The sequence below is a fragment of the Spea bombifrons genome, chromosome 1 (assembly GCF_027358695.1).
Source record: "Spea bombifrons isolate aSpeBom1 chromosome 1, aSpeBom1.2.pri, whole genome shotgun sequence".
NCBI classification, from domain to species: Eukaryota; Metazoa; Chordata; class Amphibia; order Anura; family Pelobatidae; genus Spea; species Spea bombifrons.
In genome coordinates, this window is record NC_071087.1 from 122,435,974 (window position 1) to 122,458,060 (window position 22,087).

At 39.1% G+C, this 22,087-nt stretch overlaps 1 protein-coding gene across 13 annotated transcripts in view; it reads left to right on the top strand.

Annotated features, from left to right (window-relative positions):
• Nucleotides 1-2,114: 2,114 nt before the first annotated feature.
• Nucleotides 2,115-22,087, top strand: part of RIMBP2 (RIMS binding protein 2) — a 163,295-nt gene continuing 143,322 nt past the window's right edge. For all 13 annotated transcript variants that reach the window (XR_008355077.1, XR_008355078.1, XM_053471693.1 and 10 more), the window contains exons 1-3: nucleotides 2,115-2,414; nucleotides 15,869-15,970; nucleotides 21,104-21,217. Coding sequence is in view for 11 of the 13 variants with exons in the window: in XM_053471693.1 (XP_053327668.1) it covers nucleotides 2,361-2,414; nucleotides 15,869-15,970; nucleotides 21,104-21,217 (270 nt within the window). In the remaining 2 variants the exon portion in view is untranslated. The remainder of the gene's footprint in view (nucleotides 2,415-15,868; nucleotides 15,971-21,103; nucleotides 21,218-22,087) is intronic.

Sequence of the window (22,087 nt, forward strand, 5' to 3'; positions counted from 1 at the left end):
AAATACTGTACAGCAAATGTTAGCACCCTGTTGAAATGTATACTTTCTTTTAGGTCCCGGTTTCTAGATAGCTAAGGAAATATGAGCTGTATGTACTAAAGCTATGTATGATATGTGCCTTTTTATTTGCCACTTTTTTACTTTCACCTTTTAGAAAAACAAATGTATGCGCTCAGTAATGGCTTATTATGTACTTTTGTAACACTGCAATCTGTGAATAGTGGAAGGAATCTTTAAATTTGAATATGTACTTACATGTTTTCCTATTAAAATGCACTTTACCTGTGACTCTGCTGTTTTTGTGTTTGTTTTTTAACCTTCTTACCTCGAAAAGGAAAATGTATACAAAATACATAACCTTAATGCATATGATAGCTGCCTGGTCTCTTTTACATTTTCATGGTGTTGAGTTTGCATGTGCATTAGAGGATTTGGAAGAACCCCCTTCCCTGCCCATCAGTTATTTTCTGTGTGGTAGATATTTGTCCAAACACATCTTTGTGACATACTCACCTTCAGTCATTTCCAAAGCTAGCTCTGTGAACGAGGGGGGGGGGGTCTACTCAGACCCCCATGTGTTGCAAGCACTCCCATTGATTTTTGTGTGAGCACTTTCCTGCTTCTGATTTGGCTTCAAGCAGCTAATTGGTGGCAAGAGATGTCAGACCGTGGAGAAGGGCAAGTTAATCCAATGCAAGTTATTGACCTGGTAATTTTGTAGTATAGTCTAGTGGTAGAATTAATGCACGGGAAGTGTTAAAATTCCACCATTTGAAATCCCCTTAGGTGTCTCGTTTCCAAAAATGTGGTTTGATAGGATAAACAAAACGGTCCGGCTTCAAATATGCACCAAATAGGACATGGGAGTGGGATGAACAACTTTAAAAACATGGTTTTGAAAAAGCTATACACTACTTCTACTTATTGTCCTTTAATTTGCAAGAAAACATCAAAACATTGGGTATTTATAAATCCAGGACAAGTATTAGGATCTATTAAGCAGTTTTTTTCTTTCCCTTTTGTAGATAAGTAAAAAAAAACAAAAAACATTTTTCACCATATTTCATACTTTTGTTATGTAAATGAGATGACCAAACTAAAGGTATTTTAAAAAAAATAAATACAAAAAAAGCCCTTCTTGTCCTGAAAGAAATCAATATACAATTTGTGTGGGTTCAGTAAGTGAGAAAAGAAAATTGCAGCTAAACACAAACACTGCAGAAATGTTAGGAAGCAATGCAAACAGCCATTTTTATGAAGGGAACAAGAATTGAAAATCAGTTCAGTCGCAAAGTGGTTAAAGTATTCAGTGCACTTTAAAATGCTTGCTTAACCATCCCTTTTAAGTATAGTGCTTCCCACATTATAGTTAATTTGCTTATGTTTCTATATCAAAAAATAAAATTAATGTGCACCTTGAATCTGGATTGTGAGCGGTTTCCAGTTGTATCTGCTTGAGGGCTGCTTAATTTTGCACCAATGCAGTCATTTGCATAGTTTGTCAAACTGCGCCTTTTTAGCTTAAATATCATCTTGTGGAATTATAATCACTCAAAAAGTGAATTTCTCTACTTGCTCGACTATTTGGTGACCCCTCCAAATGTTTCATTTAAATGAAAAGAAAACGGTTGTTTTGCAGCTAAAAAGTATACTCTATATTTCAACCATTCTATTATTTTATTAAAATATGAAATTCCTAATTGTTCTGGTTATAGCATGCACTTTTGACATATTGACAATGTAATGCAGGAAAAAGATGAAGCTCTTCCAACAAGCAGAGAAGGTAATGCTGTCCTCATGTGTAAAGGTCCAATTCTACAAGGGTATTTTGTGTAGGCTTTTTTTTTTTTTAGGAATTAAAGTCTTGCCTTATGTTTCTAAAAATATGTTTTATCATGGAGAATGGATGTTAACAGTGCTTTGTAAAGAATACAGTATATTGCATATTCTAACACTTTTTATGAATGGATTGGGTTCGTTTTAATTTGAGGATGGCAAGATCAAAACGTTATTCGGCAAGTAAATTGTGAATAAACACTTATATAATGATGACTGTCATGGACATCATTCAGAGGTTAACCGGATCAGTATCCTTTCACTCCTATATTTACAAGCCTCCTAAGATAGTCTAAAATTAGACCTGGCACAGTGCCTCTTACACAGCCACTGGGTCAAACCTCACACCTGTGGAGTAGCTCAAGTCTGTGTCACAGCGATCATATCAAGTCACATGTTAAATCTGTCAACCATACAATATATTAACCAGCCAAGCAAACACAACCTCTGCTATAACAAAACATTGTCTCAGTAGAACACTTAATAGTTTGAGCTCGTTAGACTTCTTGTTTGGAAGAAAATAAATGGATAAAAGTCGGAAAACCTCAACTTTTCGCCACAAGAAAGCTGAAGATATGGTGAGTAAATTCTTTAACTTCATTTGCAAAAACCTCTCCTCATAGAGGTGCTTGATGTGATTTACCAGGATCTGTCCAAAAGTAAATGCATAGCTATGAAAAAGTTCTTTTCTGGTGATCTGAAAGGGGAAGATATTGGATTATCATATTTGGTGTGTTTGGATTGTTGCATATGAATGTGTTTGGAACCAGAAGTTTAGGTGTTTTAATGCTGGTCTATGTGCATGAGCTACGAAGGTCTCTGGTATGTTATAGATGAAGATCCTGCCTTAAGTGCTACTATACTTTAAAAGTAATTTTTCCCTAACAACATTTTGAGGAAGCAGCTTGTACATTTGAAACTAGAAGCTGCTTTTTCAGTTAACCGCACACCATTCTTGTTGATCCAGTCGCTGACGGTCACTCCCTGTTCATGCAGAGTGACAATTTTTGTCATCTATGTGTGTCTGCAGCCCATCATCTACTTGTCAGACAACTATAAAAAAAAATGAGGTGTATCTCGGTAGGTACAATGCTGTACTGTCATAAAATAGGAAATTAAATTAAATTTGAGACTCTTACTAAGGTAAAACAGTCCACTGGTTCAGACAACCGTAATCTTCAGAATGTTCGGTTATTCATCATTGTTGAATAACCAGGGGGACCCAGTGTGAGCCATTTTGAAAAATTTCTGTGTAGTGCTGCCCGGGGGTTAATGTTGTTAAGCGTCTCATGGCCAGCTAATAACACAATTTTATGGATTAACTGCACCAACACGCTGACAAATGGCTTTGTACCTGTTCGACTTTCTGATGACTGACATCTCTGAAATGAAAACTGAATGGTTCTGATTTAGTTTTCAACTCCACGTTTCTTACATGCAAACCATAAGTTGCAAATGTGTCCTGTTTTAATATTTCTTTATTTTGTAAGTGTGTCTGTAACCTAAGCATCCACAACCACAGCAATATTTTGTAATTGCAATAGTGCCATGAGTCTTAATTCTACATAAGACGAGAAGTGTATATGTATGTGTGTGTGTATATATAATATATATATATAAATACATACACACACACATGTTTGGCGTGTGTTTGGAAATGCATGTGAAGGCCTCGGACACCAGCGTATAAGCCTTTGCTTGTTCGGTAAAGCCAGGAAATGACTTTCTATACCTGGATGGAGATAATCTGTATAAGCTGAGAAAAGGGCACTGCTGGTTCTTTTGTAATGAGCAGCTCCACCCTCTGTAGCAGATAATACCATACAGCCTGCACTGAATTCAACCTGCATGCATGTACACGACATTATTGTCTAGGTCAACGATGAGAGGCTTTACTCAAAACACAAGTTTTCTTTCTTTTTTTTTCTTCTTTCTTTTTTGATAATTTGCATAAAATTGTACAGACGAAAGCTGAAACTTGCTGCTGAATAACCCTGCCAAAACTGTAAGTATTTCAGATATCATCTTTTTGAAGCTACCATTTTTAGACATTTAATGTGAACTGCGCTGCAGAATATGATAGGGCTATATAAATGAATAAATAATTTTAAAATAGTGTATTCCACTTTTTTTGTCTGTGTGTGAAAACTGTACTATTGTCGGAGGTGCTCTATATTCCGAAAAGTATGGTAGTTTTACTACAGGTTTCCAGTTTTGGGATGCAGGATCACGCAGTCATATTGAAAGTGGTTAAAGAATCTGCTGATGCAAAGCATGTTCTTAATTGGTATTGTAATGATTTGTAGTCCAAAGCTTTGTGCTTTGCAGTGTGTGAGATTATGGGAAATGGGAAGATGACCCTTTCTAGCAGGTCAGCTGCAAAACTAATGCGGAGGAATGAGAATAATAGGATTCATCTGTTACTGTGAAAACAATGCTTGCCCCAGCAGTTGGGATGAAACAATGTGTAAATAGTTTCTTTATGGAGTATAATTCAGTTGTCTTTTTCTGAATTAAAACATAGCTCTGTATACGTGTATCTTATTTAAAAAAAAAATTAAAAAAAGATCTTGCAATATTATGTCACAAGTACTATGATGAAATATGGCAAAATAGCGGCATTGTTGCCTGAATTGCGAATTTTTGCAACCTGTGCAAATTTACACTGCTGGGCCCCCCTGGGGTCTCTATCCACTTTGACAATGGATTAAGGGTTTACAATGATGATAGGTCAAGTACACCTCCTGCTTTCCTCTCCATCTCAGTGCCCATTCCCCTCCAACACCTCCTCCCTTCAGTGCCCATACTGCTCTGCCTACCTTTTGTGCTGTAGGCTGTACATGCTAATGGTTTCAGCGTGGTACCTTGTGCTTCCTGCTGCTGGCATGGTGCTAGACACTGTGCCCGCAACAAAGGTGAGCAGGAAGTCCAATACAGCTCCATGAGGGTCCTTACAGCCATACTGCTATAGCCCACTGACGGCTGCCCTGGAGATCCACATACTTGGGACTAAAATCCCTGTGGTACTTTTCCTCCCCTAAGGGTCCCCCTTTCTTAGTGTAATCACTATAATTATGTAAAACATAATGCTATCTACAGTGGAAAAACGTGCATATTCTTACCTGGGGTTCCATTTGGACTATCCCTGACTTGGTAACCTTTTCCATATCGGCTGAACAAATGTCTGTTTCTTGTGCAACAGAAATAGAGAGACAACAGAGGTTATTTATAGAGAGTAATTTGGTAGCATGGCTTTCAACACTGTCTTTACAATTACAGTCTAATAGCGTACTTACATGACTATAAACCCATAGCTGGTTATGTAAAATAAATACATCGCCATTGTTTTCGAAGTTATTCCCTTCCATTGTATACTTGAAGTAAGTTAATGATTTATTTTTTAAAAAGCCCCATATAGGTAATGCTTCTTTCAGGATTTTTCAGATTTTCAGTAGGCCTCGGACATCTAATATGAAGCTACACAATAATTTGGATCTACCTAGGGCTGCAACTAACGATTATTTTAATAATCGATTAGTTGGCCGATTATTTTTTCGATTAATCGATTAATCGGATAAAAAAAAACAATATGCAAATTTTTCGTTTATTTAAAAGAATTTAATGAACTGGATGTTAAAAAACAACTTAAAATTTACATTAACATTCTTATTTTGTTATGATGTAATAAAAAACAATATTTTCAAAGTACAAGAACCCAAACACAATATTTATGAAACAAAATAACCCCAAACATTCTGAAAAGAGGTGGACTATTACTGTTCAAGAAACTTTGCCCCAGCACTTTGCACTTTGCACCCAGCACTTTGCACCCAGCACTTTGCACCCAGCACTTTGCACCCAGCACTTTGCACCCAGCCCTGGCACTTTGCACCCAGCACTTTGCCCCCAGCACTTTGCCCCAGCCCTGGCACTTTGCATCCAGCACTTTGCACCCAGCATTCAGCACTTTGCACCCAGCATTCAGCACTTTGCACCAGCACTTTGCACTTTGCACCCAGCCCTGGCACTTTGCACCCAGCACTTTGCACCCAGCCCTGGCACTTTGCACCCAGCACTGGCACTTTGCACCCAGCACTTTGCACTGTGCCCCTGCACCCAGTCTCTAACTCTGTCCTGCACCCAGCCCTGCCCCCACATTCTGCCCTGCCCCCACACTCACACTCTGCCCTGCACCCACTCTGCCCTGCACCCACACTCACACCCTGCCCTGCATCCCCACCCCCACTCTGCCCTGCACCCAGTCTCCCACTCTGCTCTGCACCCACACTCACACCCTGCATCCCCACCCCCACTCTGCCCTGCACCCAGTCTCCTGCCCTGCACCCCCCACCCCCACTCTGCCCTGCACCCCCACCCCCACTCTGCCCTGCACCCCCACCCCCACTCTGCCCTGCACCCACACTCACGAACCGCTCTGTGCGAATGGAGCCACTCGCACAGAGCGAACCGCTCTGTGCGAATGGAGCCACTCGCACAGAGCGAACCGCTCTGTGCGAATGGAGCCACTCGCACAGAGCGAACCGCTCTGTGCGAATGGAGCCACTCGCACAGAGCGAACCGCTCTGTGCGAATGGAGCCACTCGCACAGAGCGAACCGCTCTGTGCGAGTGGAGCCACTCGCACAGAGCGAACCGCTCTGTGCGAGTGGAGCCACTCGCACAGAGCGAACCGCTCTGTGCGAGTGGAGCCACTCGCACAGAGCGAACCGCTCTGTGCGAGTGGCTCCATTCGCACAGAGCGATTCGCTCTGTGCGAGTGGCTCTGTGCGATCCGTGCACATAGACATGAAGAATACTTACCTCCGGAACGCGTCACATCCGTCACGTAGCTAAAAGAAGGCGGAGACTGCAGAGCGTGTAGCAGAAGCGGGGAACGCTCGCGGAGGTAAGTAAAAGGAGCCGAGTGCTCCAACAACGAATTGATCACTCGATTAATCGATAACGGAAATCGTTATCGATGATTTCCGTTATCGATTATTATCGATTTTATCGATTCGTTGTTTCAGCTCTAGATCTACCTATGAAGACATTTAACCCTTTCACAAAGCCATTGCATTCCTAAAATGAATATACTGGTACATTATCTGCCAATTATGGCATTCTGGGAATGATTTGCTGAAAGCAGCCCTAATACTTTAGAAATGTTGAGTGATATTTTCCACCATTCTTCTACAGCAGTTTTTTATTTTGATGTATAGGTTACCAGCTGCTCCAGCAATGAGTAATGCGTTGGACTAGATGGCCTACTGAAGCTGATAATACCGGAGCTTTTTTTAAATCTATCCCACAATCTGTGCTTTCTTTGTGGTTGACTTGTATCAACTTCAAATGGAACTTTTCTAGCTCTCCTAGCTGCAGCTATGAATAGTATTTCAGCTAAAGCTGCAAAGGAAAGTTAATTTGTGTCATGAAAGGCTTATTTAAATGTACTATTCCACCTGTTGAAAATGCATTGTTACTATTTATTGATTTATATTGCATCATCATATGTTGCAGCTCTGTAAAATAGGGAAACAGAATATAACAAGTAGTACCTTAGATAACAAGTTGGGCTGTACTCAAAAGAGCTCACAATCTGATAAAACTGCAAAATAAACTTAAAACAAATAAAGCCTAATTGTGGTATACATCTCTAGGTACTTAGGGATTGTAGCCAAGAAATAGCCAGGTGATTACCTTTTGATTTTCAGGGATTCTCTCATGGTTGGCATGTGGCCAAAAGACTGGAGTAAAGCAGAAGTTGGCTCAATAATCAAAAATGATCAAAATCTCAACCAGGTAATTACAGACCTGCGAACCTAAAATCTCTGCTGGGGAAATTGTTTAACAACATACCATCACACAATAAGAGTCAACAAAGTCTTAATTGCATTCTCTGAAATTCAAGCAAAACATAGATAAATGTCTTTTATTGGATGTGACTTATTTCGATTTTGAAAAATCATTTGATGCAGCTCCTCGTAAAAGGTTACAGTATTTGCTCAATTATAAGGCGACCCTGATTATAAGACGACCCCCCCAAAATCTTAATATTAATTTAGGAGAAAAAGAAAAAGCCTGAATGTAAGACAACCCTATAGGAAAAAAGTTTTACTAGTAAATGTTAATTAATGTAAGATATTAATTCTTTTTAATATAAATACGCGCGTACATCCTCCGGCTGTCAGAGAGAATTGCCCGCACAGCCGGGGAAGGTCTGCGCGATGTATGCAGCTAACCCGATGCCCCAACTACGCACCAGGGAGTCAGAAGCACCGGTAAATTTTTTGGGGGGGAGTGTTAAATGGGGGGCATAAGACAGGAGGATCCAGGTCCCCTGCAGCGCTGTGGGGGATCTGGATCTTAATCGAGCAAATACAGTACTATAAAAATTATATTAGGCTTATGTAATGTTTGGATTCAAATGAAGAAGAACTTGGCACTCTTTTTTCTTCCTCTCACTCAACAACCTGTCCCTTTCACCCATCACATCTTGCTCTAACCAAACCTATTTTAAAAAAGCCATCCTTATATCCCACTTGTCTGACTAACTATTGCCTTATCTCTTTCCTTTTGCCTCTAAGTTGGTTGTTCATCTTTTGTATAACCTGTTCTCCACAAATTCCTTCCTTGATAGTCTACAGCCTGGTTTCAGACCTCTTCACTCTTTGGAAACAGCTCGACCAAAAGTATCTAATGACTTGCTTTCCACCAAACCCAAAGGTCACTTCTCCCTTATAACACTCTTGGATCTTTCTGCTGCCTTTGACACTGTTGATCACTACCTTCTTGGATCACTTTCTTCTATTCTGGTATACAAGATACAGGTTTCTGTTTGATCTGATCATATCTATCTAATTGTGTCTACTTTCTATGGTAGCACATCTTCATTTCTTCCATTTGCTTCCCACAATGATCAGTCCTCGTCTCTCAGCTCTTCTCTCTTTACACTTCATCTTTTGGTAAACGTATCAACACATTTGGCTTCCAGTATCACCCATATGAGGGTGATACTCAAATCTATCTGCCTTTCCCTGATATCTCCCCTTCTATGATCTATCCATCCTGCCAGTTATAGTTGGTTAATGAGCTGCAGCTCATTACATTCCTCCCCTCTGCAAGACTCATGCGACGCATGGTAGAAGCCCAACCTTCAACACCTTCTCGCAACAGAAAATCACCATTGGCATTCTCTTTACCAGGCTTATGCTGTACGTTAAATGTGGAGGGTTGGAGGGCTGGAGGGCCAACCGAACATTACTATCTTTCATGGTATGTAAGCATTGCAGGAAAGTGTGGTCAGTTACTAGGGTAAAAAGATCCAAATAATGCATTAAGGCCTCAATGGCTTATTACAAGGCACTGGGTCTACTTAGAAATAGGAAGGAGCATACTATGTTCCCTATCCCCAAACTACTGGCTTCTTAGAGATGGACACATTGCTTTATGGCAGTCTCTAGATCAGACCATAGAAGGGGCACTTTTCTGTTAAGGGTGCTGTGAGAGTGGAGTAATGTGGAATGGAGTGACAATAATACACTGCTAAAACCAGAAGGGGGAGTATTTATCCTCCAATGGCCTGAGTTTCCCACCTACAACATCATAGCCAAGGTATTTGAATTCTGCTTTAGCCAAACAACTATTCCTGCCTTCAGCCTATTAATATGGGCCTTCCAGTGCTTACTAAATAGGTGGGCAGCTGCATAGCGCATGTGTGGGTGCAAGACTATATCCATGAGTCTCTGGAAAGTAACTGGAGCACCATGTAAATGGGATATAAACCTATAGGTGTAGCAAAACTAGTTTTCTAGCTGAAGTTTTGTTTTTGGTGTGGCTCTAAGATTCAGAGGCACTTCTGCAATCCCACTTCTAAAGATCTCCGCTAGAAGGAGACTGGAAGGTTGCTTAAAGAAAAATAGGCTTTTATTCAGCAAAAACAAATACAGCTTATTCCAGCAAATGAAAAAATCCTTTTTGTTCAATCAAGGAAATATTCTTGTATAGACTAAGCAACTTAAAATTGGTACTGTCATGAGCTACTGCACCTTCTGCCAGCTATAGTTTAATGAGCTCATTAACTGAATATTGCTACCCCAGGTACAATTACTAACCCTGCTATAGCAACTATATCCCCTACTAACCAGACCCAATGACTTGGGGTCATCTTTGACCCTCTGCTTCATCACTTATATTTAATCCCTCTCCAAATCCTGCCTCTTACATAAAAAAACATTTCTTGCATCAGCCCTTTCCTCACCTAAGTGAAGCCTAGTTCATTATCTTGTTATCTCCCACCTTGCAACATTTTTCATGTGAATATTCTTCTGTCTCGTCTCTGCAATCGATCCAAATTGCTGCTGTTATGCTAATCTCCCCCACACAATGCCTTTTTTATGCTTACCCTATTGGTTAGTTACCATTTATCTAATTACTTCAAGAATTAAAACATTTTACAAACCTAATACTAAAAATGGAAGCCATCCATGATACTGTTTCCCCCATTCATTTCACACATCAAAATACTCCCCTACACAATCTTTATTTTCTTCCCATGGGCTAAGGCTTTCCTCTTCTCTCATGACCTCTTTCTTTTCATGCTTACAAGACTTCATTTGTGCTAACCTATACCCCTGAAACTCACTTCCACCTAACCTCCAGGTTTTACCCTCTCTTTCAATATTCAAGAGAATGCCAAAACCTACTTTAGAGATGTGCGCAATGTTTTTATCTGAAACATTTCTACTCTGCCACTAATACATCTCCTATATTCATCTATGGCACTACCCCCCACCTTTTTTAGATTGTAAGCTTGAGAACAGGGCCCTCTTAAGTGAATTTAATGGTCTTTCCATTGTAGTTTTTTTATTTATTTTTTTATTAAAAGTTTCAAACATTTTGTTCACAAGTTTAAGATACATTGGTAGTTTGTTACAATGTCAATTCCGTATTACAAACAAAAAAATATTCTTAGTTGTTCTTGAGTGTAAATATAAGAGTTTGAACACATGTTCAGAACAAGCAAGTAGTCCAATCCTTATTCAGTTCTATGTTTGATACTACAATAAATTATATATTTATTTAGAGTGTTTATAAGCGGGCAGACAATAATCTTCCGGCCCAACTGAACGGAAAAAGGAGAGAGTAAATTACAGTATATTCTTTAGTATAAACTGTAAGTGTGGCAAGTGCCAGTCACAAAACCACATATAACATTCATACATCAAGCAGTCACACTTGGGAGTAAATGAGAAACATGTGGGAGAAAGCTGTTAAGTCAAAATTAAGTCATGACAACCGCCCAGGGGTATTATGTAAAAAAAAAAAAAAAAGCAGAAGAAAAAGAGAGGAGAAAGTTAGGCCTCAGATAGGATTTCTGACGTTTGCTCCTTTCTAAGAGTTTCTCTTTTTCTCTATCCTTTGTCCTTTTTGGGAGGCATTTTCTTCAAGATAAATTCCTCAAAGGATTAATAAGGAAGAAAAAAAACAAAACAAAAAAAACAGGGGGAACATAAGGTTAATAGGACCTGGGTGCAGTATTTTTGCTGCCTCTCTGTAACTAATACACACACTTACTAACAGGCAAACTTATGCTCCTGCTCCTCCTTTCCCTCTCCCTGGCATCACTAATCTTAGACTCATCTCTGATACTCCAACACCGTAATCTGACACACACATGCTAACACCACACTCACGCAAATGCCATACAGTAACACACACACTAACACCATATGCTGACACACATACTCCATATACATATCATATACTTACACATAACAACACACACTAACTCTCTGAGAGAATGCCTTTACTGTGGCTGTACGAACTGTCAGACAGAGGCCATTCTCCTACAGTGGTTTCAAGTAACACGTGTAACTTGGGTACTGTGTACATGCTCCTGATGCCTGATGAGCACTTTAACAGTATACTGTATTAATATTTTAAGGGGGTTCCAAGTTGTGTTAGTGCTTCTAATTTTCTGCAGTTTTAGTTCAGCCGCACTGAATATGCAGCATACATACCATTTTCACGCCCTCTTGAGAACAGGATCAGGATGACAAATTTCACTTTGTAGTCAGTTAGCATACGTTAAGTAATTAACCGTCTGGTGTGTATTTTATGGTGGTTTTACATTCAGTTAAGATGAAATGTCTAATCTCTGACACGTTGTTACTATAATTTTTCTGATCTTCAACATATGAGTTGTAGACTCATTATACTTGAACCTCTTATTTGAAAACAGGAGCCTTGTGTTTTGCCATCCCCAACCATATGCCCCCCTACCTCCCACACAGTCCTTAATTACCAAATAACCACCATATGGCAACAAGGCCATTTTTGCTTACAAAACACCAAAACATGCATCACTCCTTTCAAATGATGAAACACTCTTAACTGTAAGATGGAAATTTGAAGAAGTAACACACATTTTACAAACCCTTCTCAATAGTAACTTTCTTCACATAACAGAAAGTTGCTGCCAAATTCAAGTGCATTTAACACGCAATCTAAGTTTTGCTGGAGCTCACAGATGCTTTAAAGCCAACACCTTGTGCAATTAAGTTTATGTGATTTAGCTGTATATCGGTTTAAAATATTTAAATAATAATAGTAATAAATAATTAAATAGTTTATTCACAGAACCATGGGATTATATATCACACACACAAATACACGTTTGGATTTGAGCTCTAGTCATTTGTCCTTGTTTTTTTAAATATAGTTAAAATTCATGTCCTTGCTGTCACCTACCAAATTTGGATTTATAGCAGATACATTTTACCCCAACACATTACATAGGTGAATACCTGGAGCAAATGACTCGTGAGGCATTTACCTTTAGTATGTAGCTGTCACTGGCCTTAAAGTGCTTCATAGTAACATAGATATTTAGATTGAAAAAAAGGCATCAAGTTGAACCTCACTGGGTGCCAGAACCTAATACTTAAGTGATTTCCAATTGTGCCTCAAAAAGAGGAAAAAACACATTCATGACTCAAAAATGGCCATCTGATTTCTCATTGGATCGACAAGTTATAAATATTCATGTATATTCTTCTTTGCTAAAAATCTATATAATCCAGTCCATATTAAAAGGCATTCATTTGATAGCACAACCTATGTGAGTAGTGAACTCCATATTGTTATTGTTCTTGTTGCAAAGAACCCCTTTCCTTACTTTAGGTGAAAAGCCTTTTGTTTTTTGTAAAGTCCTATTAACGAACAGGTCATCAAAGAGCTTCTGGTATTGCCCATGAATAGTTCGGAGCTTGTCCACCTGAGGTAACAGCAGGTTCCCTTTTTTCTTCCCTCTACTCGATGTGTAAAAATGATATAGTAATTTATGTGTATTTTCTTTATTCTCCCGTAAGCAAACTAACAACCTTACACTAATTCGCTTTCCTTGAATGAAAGGATTGTTTCATCGGAAAGAATACACACTCAAACACAATGTCCATGTTTGTCCATGTGTCATTCAAAGCCACCCTACAAGCTTCCAGGTTAACTGAAATCTCCTCTTAGTTTTAACCCACCACCCTTTGTGTGTGGAGAAAGGAGGACCCAGTATTCCTTGCCTGGTTAATTGGCTTTCCCAGTTGATATTTATGGCTCTAGGGTACCTAGGTTGCTATTAAGACGGCAAATTGGAATCTTATGTCCAATTTAGTTGAGCTGTAGTGTCAATCTCCACCTGAGTTTCTGATGGATCTTAATGAATCAGTTACTGAATATGCATTCATGTGATTTTTGTCCTTTTCATCTAAAGCGAGTAAAATTCAATAAGTAACCCCATTGAAGAAATCTGAAAAACTATACATTTTATAGGCGCAGCAAAGTCTTTCCTATAATAAGAGCTCACAGGGGTTGGCTCTTCATAATGTATGGTGAAGTTAATAAGCTGAAACACAACTCTTCCTTTAATTAATAACGCCCGTTTTCAGGTTGTGGACCAGGTAAAATATACTTTATTAGGTCCTGCTCATTTGGTTAATCTCTTGCCTAAATGTAATTTATGTTCTTTCAGTCCTATAGTTGAGTATGCGGAGGGTCACTGGTCATTCCCATTTTGAAGGATGTGTAGTTGGTATTATTGTGTTCTTTGCTCTTCAGGTGGGAGCATATGGGATTTCCATCTTTAGTGAATGTAGCCATTAGCCTCACCTGCAGCCTCTAATTAAGGACTGGGTCTAGAAAATCCCATTGTGTAGTGCTCCAAGTGGGAGCTTGGATTCTGTTTTGCTTTTGTGTGTATGACACGAGTCCCTTCAATAAATGCTCGGACTTTACCTGCGGGTTCCTGACTTTATTGGAGTGAAAAGCTGTTAAGCATGCAAAGCTGTTAAGTGTGTACAAATATATATAGATATATAGCTATATCCTTATTGGAATAGCCTACTGCATTATATTTAAAGAACTATCTCACAAATCCCATTCCACTCAAGTATGCGTTACAACAAATAAGATCTGCAGATGGCTATCGGCAAGTATGCTCCCACCCACATCTATGACACCGCTCCACAGGCATCAGCAAGCTCGCATCCTGTGAGTCTGTCTCATTCATACAGTACGCTTCACTCATTAGGTACATGGAAAAAAACAAGCATGCTTTAGCCAGGATGCTGAGGTTGTTAAGCTGTTTCAGAGCATGCAAAAGGCTCACAGGCATTACTGTTCCTCCTCATTTGCAAGCTGAAATGGATTTCAGACTTTTTTTGTACTTCCGTGGGTAAGAAGGAATCCAGTTTCTTTTTTTTCTGCTAGAGACCTTTTCACTGGCCAATTAGCAAGGAGCGAATCATTTTAATATGCTTCAGATGTAACAGCAGTTGGTAGGAGAAGAATCTGTTCCCATTGCTGCTTTTTTTTTTATAATGTATTTGGCTGCGGACCAGCATATGCTAACCACAGGCTTATACACGATTCATAGGGATGCACTAGCACTAGGGCTACTGTATTTTGTCAAAAAGGTAATGTGCAGTTTTTGTCAGGGCACCAGCCAGCTCGTAATACTGACATCACTACTATCAAGGTCATCACTGTGACAAAAATAGACCATTTGCGTATCATCCAGTCAAACTCTATTGAATCTCTTCTTTCTTGGAAACAGATTTCCACCTAGAGTGTTGTGGATTTTTTCCCCTTTTGGATGACTTGTAAAAACTCTTACGAAAACCAATGTCCTTTCTAATCAGTTGCTTGGGAATCTGCATCAGAAAGGATCTATCTTACATCTTTATAACTGAAGTTTAAAAGTCAGTGAAGGATGGAGCAAATCTACAAAGCTCGCTGGATGATCTTGCTTTGGAGTCCTTTGGGATCACATGTAGTATGGTCCGATTTGAACCTTAACCAAGAAGAAGATGTGAGGTCTGATATACCCATATATTTCCCCAGTCTTCTAAAAATACTTTAAGCTCCAGGAACATCTTAATAGATGGGGCAGGGCACCTACCATTCGGAGACCACCAAAGAGGTAGGTTTGAACTGGTACATACAGCGTAAAGATCATTTTACACAATGCTTAAAATACCCACCAGATAATTTGACAATTGATAGAAACTGTGTTAGGCATGATGCAATATAATTTGTTTTTTTTTTGGATAAAAGCATCTGAAGGTTATCTATATGCGGCAGAAAGGATGAGTCACCAGTCTCTGAGGGATAGATTTCAAGTTAATTAGACATAGAATTTGAAAATGTATAGAACTATTCCATCTGGAGAACACAGGGCATTGGTGGTCATCATGAGTCAGAGTATGAGTGCTGTATGACTGTTTACACTATTCTGCCCCTTGAAGGGTTACATTTTCTGCACAATTCCTAATCTATGTATTTTCTTGGGTATTTTATTCTTCTGTCTGGTATTTACATTAGACAATTGATTTGCTGGATATTTTTACATTTCTTAATTCTTGACTAAGGTTCCTTTGTGCATTCTCTTCTCTCGTAAAAATCACAATGTTTAGCCTGGCTTTAAAACAGATCCATGGCAACGTGAGCTTAGATGTTAACTTCCCTGTCGCCTCTTGTTCCAGGAAAAGCGGAATGACCATGGTCTCCCCCTCCAGGAGAACTTACAGCCTGAAACCAAAGCTGGTAAAACCATCTGTACAAGGGCAAAGGAGAAGAAAAAATTGGTGAGTGTCCAGTGTCCCTCACAACAGTGATTCCATGCAAGTTGTCTAGAAAGAAATTCTTAAAGGGACATAGAATTTGCTATAATGGTCAAAGACAAGTTAGGGTAGTCTGAGGTGTGCATTATGTAGCATAAACTTCTAATACCTCATTCTTCTCTTCCCTAGACATTTGCGTGAAGGAGAGGCGCTACCCAACGACCTGGTCAATGAATGACTTAAATATTTCCTAACATTAGCGTTTAACTATAAACATAGAGTTTAACTATAACATTAGTGTTGAACTTTAGAAACATATAGAATATGAAACGGTTCGTATTACTGAGCAGTGTGTCTTCTAGGTGGTATCAATTAATATAAAAGTTACTTGTATGGCCAGATGGGATCTCAATAGGATTGTCATGCATTTCAAACTTTGTTACAGAAAATAAATAACAGCATATTATTTTTAGGTAATTTTATTCATTCTAATTTCAATAATATAGGCAGTATTGTTAGTGTTTTGTTTGTTTCTTTTGTGTGTCAGAAAGCAAGCAGCATAAATCCTCTTGACAAAAGGGATAATGTAAACCACAAAAATTGTAACATGCAATGCAGACCTCAACGCAATCCATAAATTGAACAAGTGGGTGATGCATATGGAGCCTCCTACGTCAATCTGTTTTACATCGTGAGAGGCTCCCCTGCCAGGGATTTATTTTCACTAATCACGCTCTGGGGTGTCAGAGTGGGCGTCAGAGACGTTATTTCAGTGTATAAAGTTAAATCATTATTTAATGCAGGGCAAATATATTTAAATGAATAGCTCTTCATTTGGATAGAGATGTGTACAGCTACCGGCAAATGCACATTTTGAGTATGCTGGGTACAGAGCAATGCAATCATATTATTCCAGCAGTTAAGTGGTTAATGCTTCCCTAACCTTGTCTAGAATGGGCTACACCGGGCCGGTTGGGTTATAGTTCTGCTGTTCAGCAGAGGCATACATCATTTTGCCTTCCGCTGCTTGTCCTGCAGATTACAGAGTATCTGTGGCTCCCAGGTGAAATGACTCATAGTTTTCATTCACTTCTGCAGCATCTGCAGAACTTTTTTTCCAGGTCCAATTTATGTGCCATGTTCTATTTCTGGAATCTAAACCACCTCAATTTCTCCCACATAGTGCTCATAAAAATATCTGCTCCCCTCCGTTTGCAGTATGTTGTGGGAAAAGGAGAATTCTTCAAAGGATGCATTCCAATTAGTACACGTCTCTGGATATCATCGCAAAGGTTCTCATTAAAACAAATCTCATTTCGAATAACCTAACTTCAAGACATAATGTATTTAATTGTTTACATGCCGTAGTACTACTCTTCATGGAAGACTGGTATCAAATGAACATATATTACAGGAGTGTCCCTCTGTAAATTATACAGATTAGGAAAGAAAATGGCTTTCTACTTTGTTTAATGACTGTTCGGTTGGAATTCTAACATGACATAAAACCATATGCTGCATGATGTAATACCGTACATTGGAATGATGGGGCTACAATAAGCGTGAAGTCATATGCAAGGTTTGAGACAAGTGTCAGAAACTGAATGGCAAAGATAGTGTATGAAATTGTTGAGACTGTATAGAAGTGGCAATCAGTGGCAAGAAAGCACTCCCTTTTGAAATTGAACACGGTAACTAGCATGAGGACAGACAAGGGGGCAAATGGATATGGGGGACCACTCAGTGATTCTATGCATTAAAGTGTATATGATGGCTGGAGTTTGAAATAATAGTTGGATAAGCGGCACTGCAGAATACACATACAAGTTGTAGGACAAGATACGAGTTGATTTGAGTCTGCCAAATGTCTCAGGGATGTCTCAGAGAAGAAGACATAGTGAGTGGGTGATCCTTGGGTGCAGCTGACAAATATGTAATGAGAAATATAGCAGTGACATTTAGTATCGATGTGTACCAGAGATTTTTTTGCTGTTAAGGTTGAAGCAAGTAGGGAACAGTGAGTGTTCTCGTTAAGGAGATGCATAGTGATTGTCAAATTCCTCGAGCACTCCATGCAGTTGGATTATATATTGCGGAATTGTTATCGGCATGCAGATCAGCACATGTTATTTTTTAGTCGCTGGAGTTAGAAAATGAGACTTCTGTCTCATTTCCTCCTCTCCTGGTTGTGTCTACTGAAAACAAGAAGTCTAAGTAAGATGTATGCTTAAGTACACTTCCCGCGTATGCTCTATAGCTGTAAGCTAATTCCATATAAGCAAGTTGGAGTCGTACTGAGCATGTGTAGTTAAAGTGCCTTATTTTTGTTTTTGAAGAAGGCATATTATAGTACTCAAAAAGTACTTTAACATGCATTTTTCTTTAGGTGGGGTGTCAGAGACATTACACAGTCTTTGTGGTCTTTGAGGTGCAAAAGTTTCCCAAAATATTATATTACTTTCTGCAATGACAGTCTCCAGGTCTGGATATAAATATTTGAAAAAATAAAACCCTCTTCAGTGCTAATCTGCATTACACACAGCACTGTATTTAAAGTGTATTTGTTTTTTCCATGGAGCTTCTCCGTTACGAATGCATACATTCATTTGCGAGTTCTTTACAAAGCTCCCTGGCTCTGCAAAGGTTAACAAAGCCAGGTCAATTATATTTCTCTCAAACAGCTGTTTGTCGAGCATTAAGAATGCTCTGGTTGTGTATTTATGATACTATACGGCACTATAAGACTCTCCAAGAAACTGCTGTATAATGGGAGATTTCCATCTGCAAGAAAGCCCTGACCTTTTCTTTTCCTTACATTGGAGCTAATAGATTGTTTGGCATTGCTTTCCAAACCTTATTAAAGAGGGAAGGCTTGCGTCTGCATTAATGCTCCAAAGTAAATGTATTGCAAGCAGTCAGGATATTGTTATAGATTGGAAGACACTTCTACAAATTGTAAGGAATTCTCAGTCTTGGTAATGGTCAGTATATTAACCCAACTAGGTGAGATCCCAATCATTTAGTGTTGTGTAGAAGCAACACAAAATTTTAAGCTGGGTTTGGACATCACTCAGTGTAGTAAATATATATCCCTTAACATGTGAAACCAAACCACAGATGGCTTTTGTGTTATAGACAGTGCTTTCTTTATGGGTCTTCCTTAGCCTATCACAGAGCACAGGGGAATGATGGTTCAGTGCTCCTCTGTGTTAGGCCAGTAGAAACAATCTGGTGGAAGGCATTTAGTAAATTTGGTAGCTTGCATATATTTAGAACCTCATGTTGTCAATGGAGACCCCAATCCATTCATCCTTATTTCCTCTCCTGATGTCCTCTTTCTAGGAGCTCAAATTCTATGGGGCTTAGTAGTGTATCACAGTGCATCCGTACATCACAATAACATGTATATAAACATCAGAAAATGATTACACATCAAATATATCAGACCAGTATTAATACATCTCTTAGACCAGGCATGCCCAAACTTTTTTCGAAGAGTGCCAGATTTGATGAAGTGAACATGTGCGAGGGCCGACCATTTTGGCTGACATTCTTTGAACCATTAAAATTAAATGCAAATTTAATTGGGCAGCTTATCTGTGGGGCCTTATCAGTCCGGAACGCGGGCCGCTATTGGCCCGCGGGCCAGACTTTGGACATGCCTGTCTTAGACATATGCAAATGTGCCGAAAACAATTTGGACACATTTTTAGGTTAGTTTTTGGCCTATTTGTTTTCAAACAACAAATTCCATTTTCTAGCCATTCACTTTGGACAAAAAACGGGGGTCATTTTAAATTCGGAATCGAATTTGTTGTATGACGCCCACATTTAATCTCACACTCTCTGACTCTCACTCACTCTCTCACACTCTCATTTTCGTTTACTCTCTGAATGTCTCCCTACCTTCTCTGCTGACCGCTTCTGTGTCTCACATCATCTTCTGCTTTCATCTATCTTGTCTTTCTCTCTTCTTTCTTCTCTCTGCATCTCACTAACATAACCTCCCGGCTAACTTCTGCCAAAACTGGCGAACCTTTCAGTGACATCCTCTCCCTATTCAACAATCTGGGGGAGAGAACTTCACGGGAAGCTTCACCATTTTTACACAGGATTACCGTAGGGCAAAATGGTGGAGCTTATGGTGACACCCTCTATCCCAACCCTCCACATGGGTTTGAGGATGTCACTGGAAGCTCTGCCATTTTGGTGGAAGTTTCCCCGCGAGAGGTTATGTCCGAGGATGTGGACAAAAAAGAAGAGAGATAAAGAACAAGAAGATGTGAGGCACAGACATGGATCTGCGAGACTAAAGTGGTCAGCAGATAAGGTAGAGGGACATTCAGCGAGTTTGAGAGAGTGGGGATGAAAGAGCCTGCAAACTTTGTGAAATTTGTTGCGTTTTGCTTTGTTTTTGTCCATTTCGTGGGGGGTCTGGCCATGTTTTTGGAGATTCGTATGATTTAATGAATCTCCAAACTTTGTTAAATTTGCAATTGGTACAGATCTAAATGCACAAGTCTAGTTGATTACACAAAAATCCATCAGTAGGTTTTAAAACCATATAAAACTTTAAGCCTATCCCATGCATATTTAAATTCCCTCACTGTTATTGGCCTCTGCCACTACTGCCTTTTCATCTATCTACCATCCTTTTAGTAAAGCAAAACGTCCTTACATTATATCTAAAATATCTCATTATATCTAAAAATGCTAGTCTCCAGTATATGGAAACATAAAAATATTTAATTTTCTATTGGGTTTTCCCCTTTAAGAAGAAGATGCTTTTTACAGACAAATGGTTTATGTATATTGTGTTAAAAAAAACCAAATGTAACATTGTGGAACAGTGTGTCATCACCTTCTCCATTTTCAATTTTTCCATCTTTAACACAAAAGGATAAAATTAAATAAACAAATAGAAACTCCTTAAAAACAATCCCCCTCCCCCAAAACCGGTATCTGTCCAATCAATGGAATCCACAGCAGAAACCCACAAGGAATAGAACATTGTGTGTTCTGTGTGTTCTATATTTTGGTAGATTTCTGTTTTTGATTCTTTTCTAGTACCAAATTGTTTGGTTTTTTTGTTTGTGTTTTTTTTAATAGGATACATTTCGGTTGTGATATGGCATTTGATTGTATTTTACTCCACAGCACAAACCTGACAGCAGTAAAGTAGGAGAACAAGTTACACCAAGATCACAGAGTCAGCGGCCTACCGCTAAGATCATTGAAAAGCCAAATGCAACAACAACCGCTAAAATCAAGGTAAGCTTCTTCCTTAGTTTTTGGTACAACAGTTATTTAGTTAATTAGTATTGCTATTGTTTATCTGAAATAAACTAAGCTTTAGTCAGAGAAAATATAGTGGTCTCATGGTCTCTGAACGTGTTATTACTGTCATTTCTACAGCCTTGTTTATTTACTAATGCATCAGCAAGATGGTGGAGGTACATGGTTAGTTTGGTGTAGGGACATGTTTGTGAAGATTTATTTATTTTTAAATCCCTGACTTATCATATAAGCTTGGGGTTTATTCCTCTTTTTTAGTGACTTTGCATCATTATGCAATGTAAGGGGCCCACCACCATTTCCTACAATAATGTGTGAATTAATAATAGGGCATCTGCCCATGGTGGCAAAGGACCCCCACTTGCTGCAGCGTAATTCATGTATTCTGTGAGAATAAAGAAACCATTTATAATGCGCTCATGTAGGCTGATTGGCTACGTTTTCTTTTCCGGATTGTTGAGTAAAACAAATATAAAAACTTATTATATGCTGCTACGCTTAGGATGCATTGAGCTCGATTGTCTGGTTCACAGAAGCTCCCACTTTCATGAAAAGACCGGGAAGTTGGCGATAATTGTTGTGAACTAGAGAGTTCAGACAGATTGTTGATTACCTGCAGCAGACCTGCAAGTTTGTTAGTCAGGAAGAACCTTTCCATTCTTAGAGAATAGTGACTGTAAATTGTTTATTTTAATTAATTGCTGTAACACTATAACAAACAATGAAATGTCATAGTAATGCAACATTATGACTGATCGGTCGTGCACATTTAAATTTCCCATCTCTGGCAAGATTTTTCATCCTCGGACATGTAATGCCATAGAGGCCCAAAGCAGTTGCTTGTGT